The 20,207-nt window shown below is 41.5% G+C and overlaps 1 protein-coding gene across 3 annotated transcripts in view; it reads left to right on the top strand.

The window, feature by feature from the left end:
• Positions 1–16,600, top strand: part of LOC138356521 (zinc finger protein 271-like) — a 118,515-nt gene extending 101,915 nt beyond the window's left edge. For all 3 annotated transcript variants that reach the window (XM_069312682.1, XM_069312681.1, XM_069312680.1), the window contains one exon: positions 11,664–16,600. In XM_069312682.1, the coding sequence (XP_069168783.1) occupies positions 14,030–15,448 (1,419 nt within the window). In that variant the 5' untranslated portion in view covers positions 11,664–14,029 and the 3' untranslated portion in view covers positions 15,449–16,600. The remainder of the gene's footprint in view (positions 1–11,663) is intronic.
• Positions 16,601–20,207: the final 3,607 nt, after the last annotated feature.

Raw genomic sequence — 20,207 nt, 5'->3', positions numbered from 1 at the left:
AAGCCGGTGTTTCCTATCACATCTAAAGAGATTGTATTCTGGGATCCATATTTCACCATCAAGGTAGTCCTTTGTGTGAGTTTCCGTTAGGGCTGCAAACACTGCATTTGCCTCATGAAGGAGACCATCTATAAAATGAACTTTGTTGGATTTGCGTGTTTTTATACCCTGGATGTTGGCAAATATAAATGATGTTATCGTGTTAGTGGAAGTGCTGGATGCTTTAATTGGTGTTAATATCTGAGGCTCTGGTAAGGAGGCCACTGTGTTTGCGTCCTCTCTAGCATTTGACCGAGTTGGTGGTAGAGTCTGGTCATTTTTAGCCATTCTTCTCCTCCTCCTCTTGCTAAAAAATTATCCCGGTTGATGGAGTAGTGGCTGTTTTCATAGTGGTAGTCTGTCGGTTTTATTCGCCTGGTACCTCTTGTATGAAAAGCTGGGCATTCAGCAATGAAGCACTCTTTCCTGTCCAAAGAGTTCTTGCAAATTTCTGGGTGAAAGAATTCACAGCTTTTGGTACATTTACCTGTATTGAGGAGGTTTCTGCCCTTTCTAGGGTGATCGTGTGTACATGTTCCATTTATTCTTCCCGATTCCCCATGCTTACAGGTAGCCCATCTGTAATACCAACAGATTTTGGGGCCTTGTTTTGTTTGTTTCCCTCTGCCAGGGACCGCACTCTGCTGCGGCGCCCCCGACACTGTGCCTTGCTCCGGTGCCTGTGACACTGTGCCCTGCTCCGGTGCCTGTGACACCGCGCTCTGCTCCGGTGCCTGTGACACCGCGCTCTGCTCCGGTGCCTGTGACACCGCGCTCTGCTCCGGTGCCTGCGACACCGCGCACTGCTCAGGGGTCCCCGACTCTGTGCCCTGCTCAGGCATCCCCGACTCCGCGCCCTGCTCAGGCATCCCCGACTCCGCGCCCTGCTCAGGCATCCCCGACTCCGCGCCCTGCTCAGGCATCCCCGACTCCGCGCCCTGCTCAGGCATCCCCGACTCCGTGCCCTGCTCAGGCATCCCCGACTCCGTGCCCTGCTCAGGCATCCCCGACTCCGCGCCCTGCTCAGGCGCCGCTGCCACAGAGCTCTGTGCTACAGCTGGTTGTACCTTGGTGTCATGTACAGTTTGTTTGAAGATATTAGAAATTGCTATGCAGGCATTAATTAGTAATTCTCTGTTTTCGGCGGGAGTTTTATCCAGGATTTCCATCAATTTCAAAAAAGTTACATCATCCTTTTTGCAGAGCCAGTACACAGAGTGGTCACTGGGACCATTTCTCCTTGAATTGTTAGTCATGTTGGCACATTTTTTGTGTATGGCTGCTGAACAGAGTTGGCATTGAAAGCTCTGTTGGTAATCTACCTTCATGTTGCATTCTATGCACGTTTTTATCAAAGCCATTTTTTGAACACTTCTGTTCAGTGGTGATGGTCTTACAAGGTGGGGTGTTGACCGGTGGGGGAGTTGACCGCGGGTGCTGGCCGTGGGAGCTGGCCGTGGGTGTTGACCGTGGGTGTTTACCAACTTGAGATAGGCCTGGAAGAGGCTGTATGGACGGCCACTGTTGCTACCACGTGTCGCACTCTTAATTTGTTTTGTTCACTTGTTAGATTACATTACTTGCATTTTCCCACTAGTTATCATACAGTAGAGGCGTCTAGTTTCTGTGTCTGGGCACTAGTTACCTGAGTACGTTACACTATTTGAAAGAAAGAATACACACACAAGAGGGTACTGGGGTGGGCCTACCTCCAAGTGGCCCTTGTTTACATACACACGACGGACTTATTTTGTGTGTAATTTGTTCACTTGATATTAGACTATGTTATCTTAATTTTTGTTATAATAGACACAGGTTTTGCATAGAGAGCTTAGCACTATGGGCACTGATTACTTGATGTTTCGATAGCGAGAGATGTGATTTATTGACGACTTGGCAACTATCGCCTAAGGCCTCCTGGCACCACGAGGGCAGGCCTTGACTACACACGAAGTTCACTTATTTTTCCTTTAACACAAACGGTCGGATGGTAATCACTATGATATATTGCTTAATATGTTGAGACACACTTTAAAAGTTATCTGACTGTGTTTAGTTCCTGTATCACTGAAATGTCCCTAGTTATATATTGTTTTCCGCGGAGCTCGCACCGCGTGGCCCTTCCCCTCTCACACCCAAAACACAGACAATCGAATAACGAAGATAAGTCGTAAAGGCCTAGTACGATGTAGCAGAAGAAACACCTGTAAGTGGATGGAACCCAAGAGCTGGAGCCGGGACCCGAGGGTTCTGCCGCCACGCCCACCCCGCCTCAACGAACTGGAGCTGTTCACTCATCAAGCAAGACCTCGTCTGGTGTCAACGTCTCGGTACTCCCAGGAAGTCAACATGTATGCGGCAGACAGAACATCGCCAGCAGACGTTCAGCAGGCGACAACATCTTACAAGAGGATGGAACCCAGGTATGCCAGAGTTCCCCCTGTGACCGGACAGCAAGTCAGTCATCGCTGTCAACACCGACGTCATCGCCTCGTCGACGACCCGGAAGGATGGACCAGCAGCACGGATGTACTGCGGATTGTGGACTAGATCAGTGGAAGACTCTAGTCAGGAGGGAAGTGGATCTCTTCTCACAACAACTGAGGCCAGCTGAAGAACATCGTTGGTGAAGAACACGACGCATCGTTGATGAACTACAGCGAGAATACAGCAAGGGGCGAGTCAACAACATCGGGACAACGGATTCGTCGGGAATAAAGACTATTTGTTAATTTGTATATACAATATATATGTAGTTTTTTTAAAGTTCAGAAAACTTGGTGTTCACCATTACAGAGAAAATAAGTTATGACTGACAATTTTTGTGTAGACTCTGGTGAACTGGGGAACCAGCGGAAAGATGGTTCCAGTATAAATTTAATTGTTTATCATAAATTGTGTTAATTTTTTTTCTCAAATTAATGTTGATTTGTCATCTGAGAGGATTGATGGGCTTCCATGCAGGTATGGTCAGCCTGGATTTTGAGTTACCTTGGTAACTGTTATTGTTGAGTTTTTTTTTATAAATATTTCTCGACTGTGAGATGTGTATATGTAGATAGGGTAGCTGTTTTTTTTTTTGAGGCATGTGCTAGTTCCTTTGTGGTCTGGGATAAGAAAAGCCATGTTCGAGTTCCTTGCCCACGGTTTTTCTTAAACCGGGACATTGGGGGATATGTAACAAGAGAAGTACATAGGACAACATGAACATCATAACAGCATGAACAAGCCACGTGGAGGATGAACAATCCACTGGCGGCAGTCAGGCGACGGCAGACAATGTAAAAGTTACACCTCTGTACAAGTTAGCCATAGAGTCAGGTCAACGGTCATCGAATCACGAAGAGGTCAGAGTTGATGCCGTCATGATAATCTTCAGGGATTAACCCCTAAACATCAAATGTACAACCCTCATGTTCAGCTGGGGAGCAAGAGATCAGGCTACAGACAGTAGTAGAGTGGGCGCAGCCCAGTAGGGAGGTGTGTGTGTGGACTCGGGGAAGTAACATCATCTCCAGGAAAACTGTGGAACAACATGTGAGTAAGTACGGCTCTCTTGTACTAAAGCACCTCATTCAGTACCCTTGGCCTCTAGTAGGGAATATAGTTAGGGAGTGTCTTATTTAATTATTTCAAATAAAGTCATATATTAAGTGTTATAAAAAAAATGTGTATTAATGGTTCCTTGTCTTAGTGATATTGGGCCTACCGTCCCCTTTGCCCCAGTGACCTAGTGTTCTTAATTATTCAGTACTCCTCCCCCCGTTCGTCTTCCGTGTTGAGGTGTTAGTATTGGGTGTGTCCCGCCTTATTCTTGTGTACACTATAGTTCCCAAGTGGTCAGGATTATTCGAGTGTCAGGCCAGGATCCTTGTACCGTTCAGTTGTCCCCTACACCTGTCCTGGTAGGCTATTCCATCTGCAAGACCTACGAACCTCACTCCGGTCCCCTGTCCGGTAACTCAGGGTGGTGGCAGCGTCACTCGGTAACTCATGCGATAGGCTGTGACTACGATTATCTCTATCTTTCTGTCTCACTCTCCCTCACTTCTGTCTCACTCTCCCTCACTTCTGTCTCACTCTCCCTCACTTCTGTCTCACTCTCCCTCGCCCTCACTCGCTCTCGTTCTCTTCGGTTTACTGCTTTACATCTTCGTATGACGGCCCGAGTGTTAATATCTTACATGATCGATAGCATCTGTTATTACCATAGAAAGAGCGGAGATTGCATGGTGGTAAAAGCTCAGTGGTAGTAGCGGGGTGCGCGGTCGAGAGATATACAAGGCGGGTTATTACATAGTGACCATCAGTACACAGCATGACATGTCATGCAGACACCGCCACCTTCTTCACCAAAATGGCTGCTCCAAACATACATTACTCCTATTACTGTTATTACACACTATACACACGTTATATATGAGTATCTACATTTCTGTTCATCATAGCAAATCACTAAGCTGGTATGGTAAGTCCCTTAATAAAAGGTGGCCTCAGGGTTTGGTAGCCGAGTGGGCAGCACACAGGACTCGTAATCCTGTGGTCCGGATTTGATTCCCGGCTCCGGAAAAGACAAATGGGCAGTTTCTTTCTCCCTGATGCCCCTGTTACCTAGCAGTAAATAGGTACCTGGGAGTTAGACAGCTGCTACGGGCTGCTTTCTGCGTGTGTGCGCTTGGGGAAAAAAATAATAAAAAATTAGTTAGTAACAGTTGATTGACAGTTGAGACGCGGGCCAAAAGAGCAGAGCTCATCCCCCCACAAGCACTACTAGATGAATACAATTAGGTGAATGCACAGAGTCAGAAGACGACGCCACCTCCCTCCCTCAGCATTACTCCTTCCACCATAGAGCACAGTGCAAATTATCACCACAATTATGCTATTATCAGAATCCTGGTCATTTTTATCACAACAGTCAGGGGTCTTCTCTGATACTATCATCACTAAATAATAGTAGGCTCATATATTTTGTTACATTTTTAGGTGATGCTGTGTTCACAAGCTGAACAGCAGTGCTGTTAGCTCATGCTGCATGCACCAGCCTTGGTTGCTCACTCAGTACTGAGGCTCTCACACCTGGATATGTTACACAGCATTTATTTTCAAGGTTTCATCTGTTCACTATCGGCCGTAGCTGGACTATAGCTGCCCATATCCCTCAAGGGGCATTTAAAATCGTGCACTAGACCCTCAATCGTATATGTATGATGTGCACGATTTCATGACAGTTACTGCCATCATATATGTATGTATTGCGTGGTTTAAGGGTTAAATGAGCGTGCGGACGCTGCCGCTGAAGCAGCTATCCGCACTTGTCCCATCTCCCGTAAAGTTATTCCTTATTCCGACATTTACTCAGTTATTCATTCCCCCATCCTTGCCCATTGGCAGGGTTGTTGGTCTTCTGTTACTGGTAACAAACTGCGTGCTCTGAAGAGTAGTGTGTCCCCATGACCTTCCTACCACCGTAATCGGCAGTGGGGAAACAGCTCGGGCGAGGTTGCGTATTGGTCATACACGCTTAACTCATGGACAGTTAATGGAGTGCTGCCCTGCTCCTTATTGTCCAGACTGTCCCTCTTACGATTGTGCATATCCTTGTTGAATGTCCTGACTTCCAGGACGAGCGTGTGTCTTGCTTTCCGACCGTCCCTCGCGGTCACTTGTCCCTCGATAGAATTCTAGGTGAATCGGATACTTTTGATATCGTTCGCCTTACGCGTTTTTGTTCTCGTATTGGCATTCTTGGTGATATTTAGCGCCCTCTGATTATTTCGCACTTTGATGGTGCTACATAGCCTTCCCGGTTGGTGCCTTCTTTTGATAATTACCTTGAAAGAGTGATCAAGAGTCAGGTCACCAGTTTCATGGAGACCAATGACCTACCTAATCCAGGCCAACATGGATTTAGAGCAGGAAGATCGTGCCTCTCACAGCTACTTGACCATAACGACAAAGTCATTGAGGCATTAGAAGAAAAATAGAATCCAGATATGGTATAAACAGACTTCGCAAAGCCATTCGATAAATGTGTCCATGGAGTGATAGCACACAAAATGAGGTCATTGGGAATAGCCAGTAAAGTCGGGTGCTGGATACTCGGTTTTCTGTCGAACAGAACACAGAGTAACAGTCAACCATATAAAATAGTCCAAGTGCAGTTAAAAGCTCTGTACCTTAGGGTATGGTCCTTGCACCACTGCTTTTCCTCATTCTCATATCAGATATAGACAAAAATACAAGTCACAGCTTCATATCATCTTTTGCAGATGACACAAAAATCAACATGAAAATTTCCCCTGCTGAAGACATTGAAAAAACTACGAGCAGATATTAATAAAGTTTTTGACTGGGCAACAGAAAATACCATGATGTTTAACAGTGATAAATTCCAGGTACTCAGATACGGTAAAAATGAGGACCTTAAACATAATACAGGGTACAAAACAATCAAATCTGTCCATAGTAGGAAAGCAGCATAAAAAGGATTAGGGAATAATGATGTCTGACGACCTAATGTTTAGGGAGCATAACCAAGCAATTATTGCGTCGGTCAGAAAAATGATGGGATGGATTACGAGAACGCTCATATCTAGGGATCCCATTACAATGGTTGTACTATTCAAATCGCTTGTACTGTCCCATCTTGAGTACTGCTCAGTACTCACTTTCCCCTTCAGAGTAGGAGAGATTGCTGAAATAGAGGGCGTATAGAGAACATATACGGAATACATAGACGCAATAAAGCACCTTATTTATTGGGATCGTCTCCAAGATCTCCAAATGTACTCACTAGAAAGGAGACGAGAGAGATATCAAATAATGTACACGTGAAAAATACTGGCAGGCCAGGTCCCAAATCTACACAGTAAAATAACAAGGTTCTGGCGTGAACAGTATGGAAGAAAGTGCAGAACAGAGCCAGTGAAGAGCCAAGGGTGCCATAGGCACAATCAGAGAACACTGTAAAAACATCAGAGGTCCACGGTTGTTCAACATCCTCCCAGCGAGTATAAGAAATATTGCTGGAACAACAGCGGGCATCTTCAAGAGAAAACTAGATAGTTTTCTTCAAGAAGTGCGGGAACAACCGGGCTGTGGTGGATGTGTGGGCCTGCGGGCCACTCCAAGCAACAGCCTGTTAAACCAAGCTCTCAAAAGTCAAGCCTGGCCTCGGGCCGGGCTTGGGGAGTAGAACTCCCAGAACCCCATCAAGCAGGTATTGTATGATTCCATTATCTGGATACACCAATTGTATTCCCATTGTATGATTCCATTGTCTGGATACACCAGATGTATTCCCATTTTATGATTACACTGGTTTCATTTTGTGCTTTGTGATTCATATTGTCTACCTGTAATGAGTTATGTGGAGTCGTCTGCATAGCATATGGTCAGTGACTAGGTATGTTTGGTGTCGTGGCACTATATTTCCATCCATTGCAGATCGTCAATTGTCAGTAGCTGATTGCTTCTTATTTATTGATCAATGAGAGCAGTTTGGTCATGAGAAATGTGCAGACATATGTGTACCAGCTATCAGTACTAAGTTAGTGTACCAGCTATCAATGCTGAGGTAGTGTACCAGCTATCAGTGCTGAGGTAGTGTACCAGCCATCAGTGCTTAGGTAGTGAACCAGCTATCAGTGCTTAGGTAGTGAACCAGCTATCAGTGCTGAGGTAGTGAACCAGCTATCAGTGCTGAGGTAGTGTACCAGCTATCAGTGCTTAGGTAGTGAACCAGCTATCAGTGCTGAGGTAGTGTACCAGCTATCAGTGCTGAGGTAGTGTACCAGCTATCAGCGCTGAGGTAGTGTACCAGTTATCAGTGCTGAGGTAGTGTACCAGCTATCAGTGCTGAGGTAGTGTACCAGTTATCAGCGCTGAGGTAGTGTACCAGTTATCAGTGCTGAGGTAGTGTACCAGTTATCAGCGCTGAGGTAGTGTACCAGTTATCAGTGCTGAGGTAGTGTACCAGTTATCAGTGCTGAGGTAGTGTACCAGCTATCAGTGCTGAGGTATCATTTTATTTATTTGTCTTTACTCCTGTACAATGAAGAGGTTATCATCACTATGTTTGATTATAATTATATTATTCAAATGTCTATGTATGTGTGTATATTGTATATAAATATGCAAAAGTGTGTTTAATATATTTAGCAAAAAAAATCAATATGAAGTTCTTGTTATCTGGAGTGAAATAGTACAGATTGAGCAGTTTACACTGAACACTGATTCATAATTTATTTCATTAACTAGCTGTACCCGGCTCTCGTTGCTGTGGCTCAACAACGCATGTGCATTGCTGAGCAACAGCAACCCTCCCCCTGTCTCCCAGTCCTCCCCACCATTCCCCCCCTCCCCCGTCCACTCGTTCCCCCAACCATTCCCTCATCCTCCCAACCATTCCCCACTCCCCCATCCCCTCGTCCTCCCAACCATTTCCTCCCTCCCCCATCCCTATGTCCTCCCCATCATCCACCACTCCACCGTCCCCTCGTCCTCTTCACTATCTCCCACTCCCCCGTCCCCCTCGTCCTCCCTACCATTCCCCCCCTCCCCCGTTCCCTTGTCCTACCCACCATCCCCCCACTTCCCTGTCCCCTTGTCCTCCCCCATCAATCTCCATTCCCCTGTCCCTTCGTCCCCACCATCCTCAACTCCCTCGTCCCCTCATCCTCCCCACCATTACCCCCCTCCTCTGTTCCCTCGTCCTCTCCATCATTCCCCACTCCCTCGTTCGATGCATTCCCAAATGATCTGATGTTGCTTTCAGAAAATTGGAAACATCAAGTGATCTGATCTTCTCATCACTGAAATATAAGAAAAACAATTAAACAAAATGAAAAACAATAATTAAAATAAAAAAATAAACTATACTCACAAAATGAACGGTATGGTAAACAACTTGGCTCAGTTCCAACACAATGTCACACAAAATAATTAAATCAAAATGAAAATAAATTAAAATGAATGAAAATTTATTTTGTCAATAATTTTTTTTTTTTTTGTAATTTTCAATGCAATCGAATAAATTTTGATAAATTTTCAATGCAGTCAAAAACACTGAAATGTAATCGTACCATATTTAGTATAGCGTGTGTGGCTCTTATGTGTAACAGATGGCGCAGTTTCTTAACCCTCAAACCGCGCATATCATATATAAATGATATCAGTGACAAAACCGAAACCGCGCACATCATTTATATATGATTTCGTGTCTAGCGCTATAATTTAAACACCCCGCCTGGGATAGGGGCAGCTATAGTACAGCCATGACTGATAGTTGCCAGATGCCACCTAGAAAAAAAATCCAAGCCAACATTCTTGGGTGTTACAGCGTCAGTATTGAGCAAGCCACCAAGGCTGGCGCACGCAGCACGAGCTCACAGCACCGCTGTTCAGCTTGTGACCACAGCATCGCCTACAAATACCATAATATAAATGATACTGCTATTATTTAGCAGTGATAGTATTACTGAAGCCCCCTGACTGTGATAAAACTGACCAGGATTCTGATAATAGCAGGATTGTGGTGATATTTAGCGCTGTGCTCCATGGAGGGAGGAGTAAGGCTGTGGGAGGGAGGGTTGTGGCGTCATCTTCTGACTGTGTGTGGCCACCATTTATTGACTGCACTCACCATTCCAGCTTAGTGGTTCGCTATGGTGAACACAAATGTAGATACTTATATATAACGTGTGTATAGTGTGAGATAACAGCGAGAGGAGTAGGTTGGGAGCCGCCATTTTGGTGAGGGAGAAGCGTCGTCTGCACGACTTGGCATGGTGTTTACTGATGGCCACTATGGTCTTTGGGCACCATACCAGCTTATTTGTTCAGGTATAGTGAATAAAACAGGTAGATACTTATATATAATGTGTGTATATAGCGTAATAACACCACAAACAATATTGTTGGATGACAAATATTAGTGCGTCTGGCCTTGAGGGCGGCCACCGATCAGCTGACTGTGAGTAGCTACGTCTTATGGCCTTCACTCACCATACAAGCTTAGATGTACAGTTATGGTGAACAAAACATGTAAATACGTATATATAACGTCTGTGTATAGTGAATAAATACAAAAGAGTATTGTGGGAGGTGAATGAGGGTGAGGGAGGGAGTGGCAGTGAGTGGCTCGCTGGTGTTTGGTGTTTCACTCCTCGTTGCTTTTTGACTCACAAGACCAACTTAGTAGTTCGTTATGGTGTACAAAACATACAAATACTTATATATAACCTGTGTATATAGTGTAACAACAGCAAAACTATTTGTTTATTGTTTTATGAACATAATAATTGAATCACTAATATGCACACCATAATTTTGAGTACAGCGATGGTTCACACATTATATAATATAAATATACCACAATTCACTGTATGGAATAATATTACTGCAAAAAAACTAAGAAAAAATCAATCAGAGACATTGAAATAATTAGGTAATAATATATTTGTGGCAACTGCCGTCTGACAGCTCGGGCGGAGTAGACCTCGTCTGGCGAAGGCTCTGCCAACGCCCCTTTTTTGCCACACTTCCCTACCCTATTGCGGCTAAAATATGCCACCTACGATTTTTTTGTTATTTTTTCTGTGATCAGGGAACAAAAATGAACACTTCTATAAGACAGACTTTTTTGGAATTTTTTTTTTTGTTGCGCCTGTGGGTGTGAATTCCATTTGGGCCCCTAGCGGTTTGAGGGTTAAAGAAAAATGTTTTTACCTGTCACAGGTGTGGCATCTATACTTACGAAATGAACGGTATGGTAAACAACACAGCTCAATTCTAACACAATGTCACACAAAATAATTCCATAAAAATTAAAATAAATCAAAATCTATGAAAATTAAATTTATCAATGCAACTGGAAATATTGAAATGTAATTGTAACATATTTAGTTTAGCGTGTGTGTTGCTATTACGTGCAACAGATGGCGCTGTTTTTTTTTTTTTTAAACTTGTTTTTACCTGTCACAGGTGTGGCATCTATATAGTAGGTATATAAAAACATACGCATATTCGAATGGAACGTTGTGTCAGAATTTCAAAGCAATCAGTGGAAGAACTTTGTGAGATTATAGCATGTGTTGCTCCTACGTGCAACAGATGGCATTGATTTAAAAAAAAAGCATGTTTTTCCTGTCACAGGTGAGGCATGTATATAGTAGGTATAAAAACACACGCCTATTCGAATGCAACGTCGTGTCAAAATTTCAAAGCAATCGCTAAAGAGGTTTCGAAGGTTTCTCTCACATGAAAAACACTTGAAAAACACAGTTTTTCAAAAAAGGCATATTTTTTCTGAACGTATGTAAAAACTCGCTTGGATGCAAATGGAACGTTGTGTGAAAATTTCAAAGCAATCGGTGAAGAACTTTCAGAGATTAATGATTTTGAACAAAAGAACATTTCCATTTTTGTTTGTATAGATATGTACTGTTATATAGTTTAGTATATAGTATAGCCTTATTTTACTTATATATTCATTGCCGAAGAAAATCTGCAGTCCTGTAAATCAAAATTTCCTATTATGAGAAAATTTTAACACCAAAGACTATGTATTTGATATTTGTTGTCCTAAAGACCTGAATATTTTTCAATTGTTTCTTTTGCAGCTCCTACTGTCATCAGAAGACTGACACCTGCACTGCCACTACCCATTAGGCTGAGAGCTCGTGTGTGTCAACAATGCTGTGTACATGATGGTGTGAGCAGTGTCATGAAGCACAAAACTGTCAAATAGACTGCATATACATCATAGTGTGAGCAGTGTCATGAAGCACAACACTGTCAGATAGACTGCATATACATCATAGTGTGAGCAGTGTCATGAAGCACAACATGGTTAGATATACTGCATACATGGTGGTTGTCATCAGCAGTGTCATGAAACTCATTACAGTGTCAGAAAAACTGTACTACATGAATTCGGGTAAGACTTTGTCTTGAGCCAATTTCAACATCCTGATTGTTACATCCACATCCTCAACATCCTGTGGATGGATGTTTACTCAACTCTTTCAGATATTGTCATGTGTTTCCTTATCACCCATTGCAGTAAACACACTTTAATCCAAAGCACTCTACATTCATGTTTCTATTTATGTACGTATGTAAGTATATATGGATGAGTACATGTATTTATCAACACCTCATGCACTATGGCAACAAAGTAAATGTGTATTTAAAGACAACTTTGGTATATCATTGATTTTAAAATCTTGGCATTTATAATAATATGCATGTGATATTTAGGTTTTTAATATTTATATTTAGTGAGATAATATTTTAAGGTAATAAAAATAATTATATTTCATGGCTTATTGTAAAGTTTAATATAAATGATTTACAGAACATGGCACTTTTTCTCCTACACGAACTGTTATTAGTGTTGAGAAAGCATTCTAAAAAGATATCTATATACTTTATAGTAAATATGGATTCTTATCTTGGGCAAGATAATATATTAATTTTCATAATGCTTAGATCTTATTTATGTAGTTACTTGAAGGTACAGAGGATTAAAAAAATGTACAAGGTACATTGGACTGTTACATTCCTATAAAAATCACATACACATTTACACAAGTGACTAACCACATTAAGGTTCATTGTGCTGTAATTTTATTTGTAATAAGGCATCTCTCAGTTCTCTGATTATATATATAATAAGACACTCATTTCTGTGGTTATATTTGATAATATATCCCTTCAGTTCTGTGGTTATATTTATGATAATATACCCCCTCAGTTCTGTGGTTATATTTATGATAATATATCCCTCAGTTCTGTTGTTATATTTATGATAATATATCCCTTCAGTTCTGTGGTTATATTTATGATAATATACCCCTCAGTTCTGTGGTTATATTTATGATAATATATCCCTTCAGTTCTGTGGTTATATTTATGATAATATACCCCCTCAGTTCTGTGGTTATATTTATGATAATATATCCCTTCAGTTCTGTGGTTATATTTATGATAATATATCCCTCAGTTCTGTTGTTATATTTATGATAATATATCCCTTCAGTTCTGTGGTTATATTTATGATAATATAATCCTCAGTTCTCTGGTTACATTTATGATAATATAACCCTCAGTTCTGTGGTTATATTTATGTTAATAGATCCTTTAGTTCTGTGGTTATATTTAAAATAAAACATCTCAGTGTAGCAAAAAAAAATTTTTTTTTTTTTCTATAGAAGTGATACAATGACATTGTAAAATCTTGAACAAACTTGCCACAGTGCTTGTTTTACATATTTACAAAGTTTTACCTGCACTAAATCTGCTGGCAACTACATGTGGAGGAGTACATATGTACTGTATGTTTTTACACTTTATAATTTGCAGGACATATTGTATAGTATATTTTAAATCTAGGAAATTATATAATATAATCACAATATTTTACTATTTATGAATCAACAGTACCATCAATTTATATATAAAATTTTCCATTCTTGTATGTCTTGACAGTTCAGTTGTTTTATATTTCTGCCAAATTGGAATTTTTCCTGCTGCTTATTTGATATTCTGGGCTATCTGTTCACAACAGAGGTACCACTATAACCCGATTGTCTCTACTGGCTACAGTGTTGTAACTTGTGTTATTTACACATCCCACAATCCAAGTGTTTGGCATATTTTAACATTTCCTTTAATAATATACAAAAACTGCATTTTAAAAAACCATGTCATGAATATGAATTACTTAGAATTTTCTGTAATATTTATAAAGCATACAAGAATTTAATAATAAATAATAATAATCATAATCATTGTCTACAAGACTTCAGTAATCAAATGTAGTAAATTTCATTAGATAATAATACTTAGGTTTTTGGATCAACTAACTTTAAAGATTTATAAATTCACGTAAACTGTACAAATGTTTCTTCAAAAGAAAAATCTAATCAGTGTTTAATGTTCAAAAATATTATATTAAAACGTCTCATATAGTAGCCTACAAAAAATGTACAAAGAAAAAATCTGTGTTAAATATTCATTGTCTAAAACTATGTTCAGAAATACTCCAAAGCTAAATATGAGTGCCCATTCAAGAGAGAAACCATATCACTGTTCAGAGTGTGTAAAAGATTTTTCAACAAAATCAGCTCTAAAATTACACATGAGGATTCATACAGGAGAGAAACCATATCACTGTTCAGTGTGTCTAAAAGATTTTTCAAGAAAATCAAATCTAATATCTCACATGAGGATTCATACAGGAGAGAAACCATATCACTGTGCAGTGTGTCTAAAAGATTTTTCAGGAAAATCAAATCTAATATCTCACATGAGGATTCATACAGGAGAGAAACCATATCACTGTTCAGTGTGTCTAAAAGATTTTTCACAACAATCAGATCTAAAAAAACACATGAGGATTCATACTGGAGAGAAACCATATCACTGTTCAGAGTGTCTAAAAGATTTTTCAGAAAAATCAACTCTAATATGTCACATGAGGATTCATACAGGAGAGAAACCATATCACTGTTCAGTGTGTCTAAAAGATTTTTCAGAAAAATCAACTCTAATATGTCACATGAGGATTCATACAGGAGAGAAACCATATCACTGTGCAGTGTGTCTAAAAGATTTTTCAGGAAAATCAAATCTAATATCTCACATGAGGATTCATACAGGAGATAAACCATATCACTGTTCAGAGTGTCTAAAAGATTTTTCACAACAATCAGATCTAAAAAAACACATGAGGATTCATACAGGAGAGAAACCATATCACTGTTCAGAGTGTCTAAAAGATTTTTCACAACAATCAGATCTAAAAAAACACATGAGGATTCATACAGGAGAGAAACCATATCACTGTGCAGTGTGTGTAAAAGATTTTTCAGAAAAATCAACTCTAATATGTCACATGAGGATTCATACAGAAGAGAAACCATACCATTGTTCAGAGTGTCTAAAAGATTTTTCACGACAATCGGATCTAAAAAGACACATGAGGATTCATACTGGAGAGAAACCATATCATTGTTCAGAGTGTCTAAAAGATTTTTCACAAAAGTCAAATCTAATATGTCACATGAAGATTCATACTGGAGAGAAACCATATCATTGTTCAGAGTGTCTAAAAGATTTTTCAACAAAATCAGCTCTAAAATTACACATGAGGATTCATACAGGAGAGAAACCATATCACTGTTCAGTGTGTCTAAAAGATTTTTCACAACAATCAGATCTAAAAAAACACATGAGGATTCATACTGGAGAGAAACCATATCACTGTTCAGTGTGTCTAAAAGATTTTTCACGACAATCGGATCTAAAAAAACACACAAGGATTCATACTGGAGAGAAACTATGTAGAAAAACAATAGCATTACCTTTAGTGACTACACAATTTAAATGTAGTTATTCTTAATAGTTGACAAAGTACAGAAGTAACAGAACCTATTCAGTGACAAAAGGTTTTAGAGTCGAGATATTTCCTACCATCGTAGATAGACCGAGTTTTGGGATGGTTTTTGTTGCTATATGGAACTTTGTCCAAAGCAGGTATGTCCTCCTTTAGCTTAGGTCTTCATTCCTGGATACAACTCTCCAAATGGTGGTGCATCAGAGACTTGTACAGTTGAATAACTACAGTGGAACCTAGGTTTTCAAATTTTTTAGTTCTTGAGCTCAATTTCTTCTAAATGTTTCGACTCAGTGCTCGAGTTTGTTGATACACGTATGGGCCAACCGAGCACATGGCGCAAACAGTTTACCAGTGCCTCCCAACTAATGACGACTGAACTTGAATTCTTTGTTATGAATTTCATTGTTTTTGTGCTTTTTGGTTTGATAACATAAAAGTTCTTATTATATATCATGCCATGGGGTTCCAAGAAAGTCAGTGGTAAAGTGCAACCTAATAAAATAGTTGTGAGGATGACGATAGAGGAAAAACAAGAGGTCATTCATAGTGAGACAATGTGATGTCTCACTACAGACAAGTGTTAAAATATAGGGAAAAACAAGTGTCTATTGACAGATTCTTAGTAAGACAAGCAAGCAGTGTGCCACAACCAGGTCCTAGTGGTATGCATGCAAAATTTGAGAGAGAGAGAGTACCCCAGAAATGTCATTTGTGCTGTTATAATGGAAGGGGACTCCCTTTCCAAACACTACCACCTCTTCTCCTACCGCCTTCCTGTCTTCCATACATCAACAAGGGTCCTCAATATAGGTAAGGTACCTATGAGTATTATTCTGTATAAAATGTAATTTTTAGTTAATATTTTTGGGGGTGTGGAACGAATTAATTAAATTTACATTATTTCTAATGGGAAAATTCGTTTCAGTTTTCGAATCGTCTCTGGGAACAGATAAATTAAAAAACTGAAGTACCATTGTACTTTCTTTTCCTTATGGTCAAAGGATCATTTGGCTTCTCCTAGGATTTGGGATTTTCTTTGGGGAGCCACTTGTGGCATCCGAAAGAAAATGTGTATTATAATCCCCCAAGAAAGAAAATGTGTATTTTACTCCCCCCAAGAATGTGTGTTATACAGGGAACTTGTATAGTGCAGAGAACCTGTATAATACAGGGAACCTGTAGTGTGTGTGTGTAAAAGAACCGGTATTATACAGGGAACCTGTATAATGTACTCCCCCTGATCAGAATGTGTATTATACAGGGAGCATTTATATTAACCTGACCAAAATATGTGTTATACAGGGAACCTGTATAATATACTCCCCTCTGAGCAGAATGTGTATTATACAGGGAACATTTATATTAACCTGAGCAGAATGTGTATTTTACAGGGAACATTTATATTAACCTGACCAGAATGTATATTATACAGATAACATTTATATTAATCTGATTAATCTCTCCAGAATGTGTGTTATACAGGAAACATTTATATTAGCCTGACCAGAATGTGTATTATACAATTATACATGGAACATTTATATTAACCTGACCAGAATGTGTATTATTCATGGAACATTTATTATAACCTGACTGGAATTTGTATTATCCTGGTAACATTTCTTTCATGGTAGTACCCTAGACTAGGCCTAATTGCTATTATTATTATTCATGTAATTATTTATAAACAATTATTTACAAGGATATTTACTTTTTATTAAAAGTTATATAAATTTAAAAATATAGTTCTTAAGTTTAAATGTTGACTATATAGGCATATAATCATAAGCTATAGGCCTGTGTGTTGCCAGGTATCTAACTTGCCAATATTGATTTGATTCATCACCTAATTCACACATATTAAAATAAAGAAAGTGAAGTCATATAAGTCTATCCTGGACCATTATTTAAACTAGATAATTGTCCAGAATGGACTGAAATGTTAAGATTTCTTGTATATTAGATGTGTAGGTTGGGTGTGTAATTTTCAACCACGTTATTGTGACTTTACCCACCTACTTGGACTGGACGGTACAGCAGTGTTCCCACTTCTTGCAGGTCAGCGTTCAATCCCTGACTGCCCAAGTGGGTGGTTGGGTATCATTCCTTTCCTCCATCTTATCCCAAACACTTAACCTCATATTCCTTCAAAGTGCTAAATAGTTGTAATGGCATAGTGCCTTCTCCTGATAATTTCCTGACCTTACCTTGCTATTTGTACTTGATTTATAGTTGAACTTTTATTTTGATGTATGTGAATAATATAGTTATTGTTTATTAATAATTTATATTTTTAGAATAAAGCATAATAATTGGTCCTTACTCATGGCTCTTTAATTATTACAGAGAACTTGACTGTTATCTCTACATAAAAAGTCACTGTGAGTGCATGCATTCTATCAATAAACAACTGTGCTTAATAAAATATAGTATATTTATCCTTGCAGGATTTTTAAATATACTGTATACCATAGGTCATAATTTTAACCACCTGGACTTAACAGCAGAGCAATGACCTCAAGCCTTGCATTTCTTCATTTCCACCCCTCCCTCCCCCCCTCCCTGTTCAGCTCGTTGTTGCCGTGAGGGGGGCTTGGTGGGCAGCTGCCGGAGTGTGATGCTTCTTGGGACAGTCCTCTGCCCTTTTTATAGCCTTTTGCTCCTGCTGCTGTCCTCTTTAACTGTGCTGAACGACTTTAACTTTTCCTTCTGTTTCGTTTTTCTCCCCCCTCTTCTCCTATCTGCTTCCCCTCCGTGGTGCCTCCTTGCCGTGGTGAGGGGCTCACGTACACCTCCCTGGGACCGGCGTGGGTTGCCTTTGCCCCCTCTTTGGGTGGTGAACATGCTGATGGATACCATGTAGAGGCCTTGTGAGCCATCGGATAACCTGATGGAGGGGTCACCTGTGAGAGGCCGCCCTGAGTGGATGGTTGGGTGGCCACGCTGGGGAGATAGGGGGAATGGGGTCTTAGCACCAGTGTGGGAGAATGGATGATGTAGTAGGACTCCCCTGTTGAAAAGGGGGGACGACGCGCTCTTCCCGCACTGGCCCGCACTCGGCCTCCCTGGCTGCCCCTGGTAGGTGGTATCCCTTGGTTCCAGGTCCCAATCTTTGATTTTGTTTGCTATATGGATGACGACACGATTTCTCTTACCCAGGCTCATGGGGTGGGCGACCAGGCCCCTGAGTCGGACCGTCCTGGAAGGCCAGGTTCTTTAGCCCCCACTACAGGGCCCGGTTTAGGCCCAGACCAGACTTCCTCCCTACTCCTCTCCCTCCTCTGTGGTTGAGTCGAGCTCCAAGCCTGCTGTGGTGACAGCCTCGTCCCCTTGCATGGCTCCATCTCTTAATGTGACTACTGCGCCTTTTGACCCGTCTCTCTCTAAAGGTTCTCATTGCCGTCCCCGCCATGGCCGCTCTCGTATGCTCCCTTCCATACTATTTCGTACCATGCTTTGTTTGGTCCTGCTATGTGGACTAAGTACTTTGACCTCCATCCTTTGGATTGAACTCCTGACGATTTTTCCCTTCATAGGCATCTTGTAGATTCAGTAGATGCCTCTGTTGCCTTTAACCCCACCCGTCTTGGTACCCATGTCATTGCTGCTCCTTCTCAGGATGCAGCCACCCGCTTGGCCGCTTTATCCTGCCTTGGCGAGACCCCTGTTCAGGTTTCAAAGAACGCTCGTTTGAATGCAAGTGTTGGCACTGTTCTCCTCCCGCACCATGTTGCGACTGGTGTTAGGAATCTCAAAGACTGCCACGAGGATATCAAGCATATCTTCGAAGCCCAAGATCATTCTGTCCTTCAGGTGGATACGTTTACTTGTCCCCCTCGTGGTTATCGCCGTCTGCCCCTTCGGGTTGTGAAGGTTATCTTGAGATGAGTCGGACTTATCAGCTTACCTTTGATAGTAGTGATAGTAGGACCCTTCTGCCCTCCATCATTCTTGCTGGTGCCAGATGCTCCGTTCAGGAGTATATTCTTTTCTCCTCGCCTCTGCAATAAGTGCTGGAGGTTTGAGCATGGTGCCCTCAAATGCTCTAGTCCTGTCTCTCTCTGTCCCATGTGTAGAGGTGAGGGTCACTCTAAGTTGGAGTGCACTTCTTCCCAGGCCCGCTGCCTCAATTGCGGTGAGGCCCACCCTATCTTCTCCCGCACGTGTATACGTTACAAACTTGAGGCGGCCGTCCTTAACTTGAAGCACCGGGACCGTTTGTCTTTTCCTGAGGCTCAGCGCCAAGTTCATCGTCTCCCTTCTTTCGCTGGCGTCTCCTATGCTCGTGTGGTGCGCTCTTTCTCTCCTCATCTTTCCCACCTTCCTCAGTCTCACAACCGTTTCCAAGCCTTAGACCCTGACACACCCACCACCACCTCCCCTGTTTTTCTCCGTTCTGTCCCGGAGGGTCCCCCTCCTGGTTCTCTGTCTAGGGCTCCCCCTACCCAGTCTGTCATGTCTTCTGTGTCTTCTTTCTCCTCTCCCTCTGGTCCTCCTTCCTGTCAGTCTACTCCGTCTCTTGGCTCTCCACGCCGCCTGACTGTGTGGGCCGATGTCCATCGCTCTCCTAGTGGTTGCGTTGTTTGCTCTCGCTCTTCTTCTATCGAGACGCTGGAGTCTGTTGCCCAGTACATTGCTGCTGGGATGCCTGTCTCTTTGAGTAAGAAGCGGAAACTTGGCTCCTCTCCTTCCTCCTCCCCAGTGGGTAAGAAGGCTTCACTTTCTTCTTCGCCCCCTATCTCTGATTCTATCGTTCCTTCCC

The sequence above is a fragment of the Procambarus clarkii genome, chromosome 73 (genome assembly GCF_040958095.1).
Source record: "Procambarus clarkii isolate CNS0578487 chromosome 73, FALCON_Pclarkii_2.0, whole genome shotgun sequence".
Classification (NCBI taxonomy): domain Eukaryota; kingdom Metazoa; phylum Arthropoda; class Malacostraca; order Decapoda; family Cambaridae; genus Procambarus; species Procambarus clarkii.
The sequence above is the reverse complement of the archived record's forward strand: the minus strand, read 5'-3'. Positions and strand labels throughout refer to the sequence as shown.